This window comes from Corvus brachyrhynchos, unplaced genomic scaffold, assembly GCF_000691975.1.
Source record: "Corvus brachyrhynchos isolate BGI_N302 unplaced genomic scaffold, ASM69197v1 scaffold342, whole genome shotgun sequence".
Classification (NCBI taxonomy): domain Eukaryota; kingdom Metazoa; phylum Chordata; class Aves; order Passeriformes; family Corvidae; genus Corvus; species Corvus brachyrhynchos.
This window is the reverse complement of record NW_008236630.1, coordinates 10,367-10,855: the sequence shown is the minus strand read 5'-3', so window position 1 is coordinate 10,855 and position 489 is coordinate 10,367. Positions and strand designations below refer to the sequence as shown.

The 489-nt window shown below is 71.0% G+C and overlaps 1 protein-coding gene across 1 annotated transcript in view; it reads right to left on the bottom strand.

The window, feature by feature from the left end:
* The window catches only part of LOC103624965 (Niemann-Pick C1-like protein 1), a gene marked incomplete at its 5' end in the record, with an annotated part of 18,034 nt that overhangs the window by 13,170 nt on the left and 4,375 nt on the right, over window positions 1-489 (bottom strand). Inside the window, one exon of the mRNA XM_017726649.1 lies at window positions 241-447. Coding sequence (XP_017582138.1) covers window positions 241-447 — 207 coding nt within the window. The remainder of the gene's footprint in view (window positions 1-240; window positions 448-489) is intronic.

Sequence of the window (489 nt, the reverse complement as noted above, 5' to 3'; positions counted from 1 at the left end):
AGGTGCCCCCATGCCCGCAGGTACCCCAAGATGCCCCTGTGCCCCACAGGTGCCCCCGTGCCCCACGGGCAGCCCCACCTCCAAGGTGCCCCTGTGCCCCACAGGTGCCCCGTGCCCCACGGACAGCCCCATCTCCAAGATGCCCCTGTGCCCCCCGTCCCGTGGGGATCCCTGTGCCCCACAGGTGCCCCTGTGCCCCACAGGTGCCCTCATGCCCACAGGTGCCCCCACCCCACGGACCTGGAACTCCTGCACGAAGATGAAGATGTTGTCGGCGCCCACGGCCAGCACGAGGAAGGGCACGACCTCGATGATGATGAGGGACCAGGGCAGCCCCAGCAGCGCCAGGAGCCCCATGGATGCCAGCGTGGCGCCCAGCACCACGAGGATGCCACCCAGCGCCAGCGTCACCTTCGACTCCACCTGCGGCACCCCGAGCTCAGCACACCCAGGTCACCCCCTGCCAGCCCCGAACCCCCCCGGGCCGCA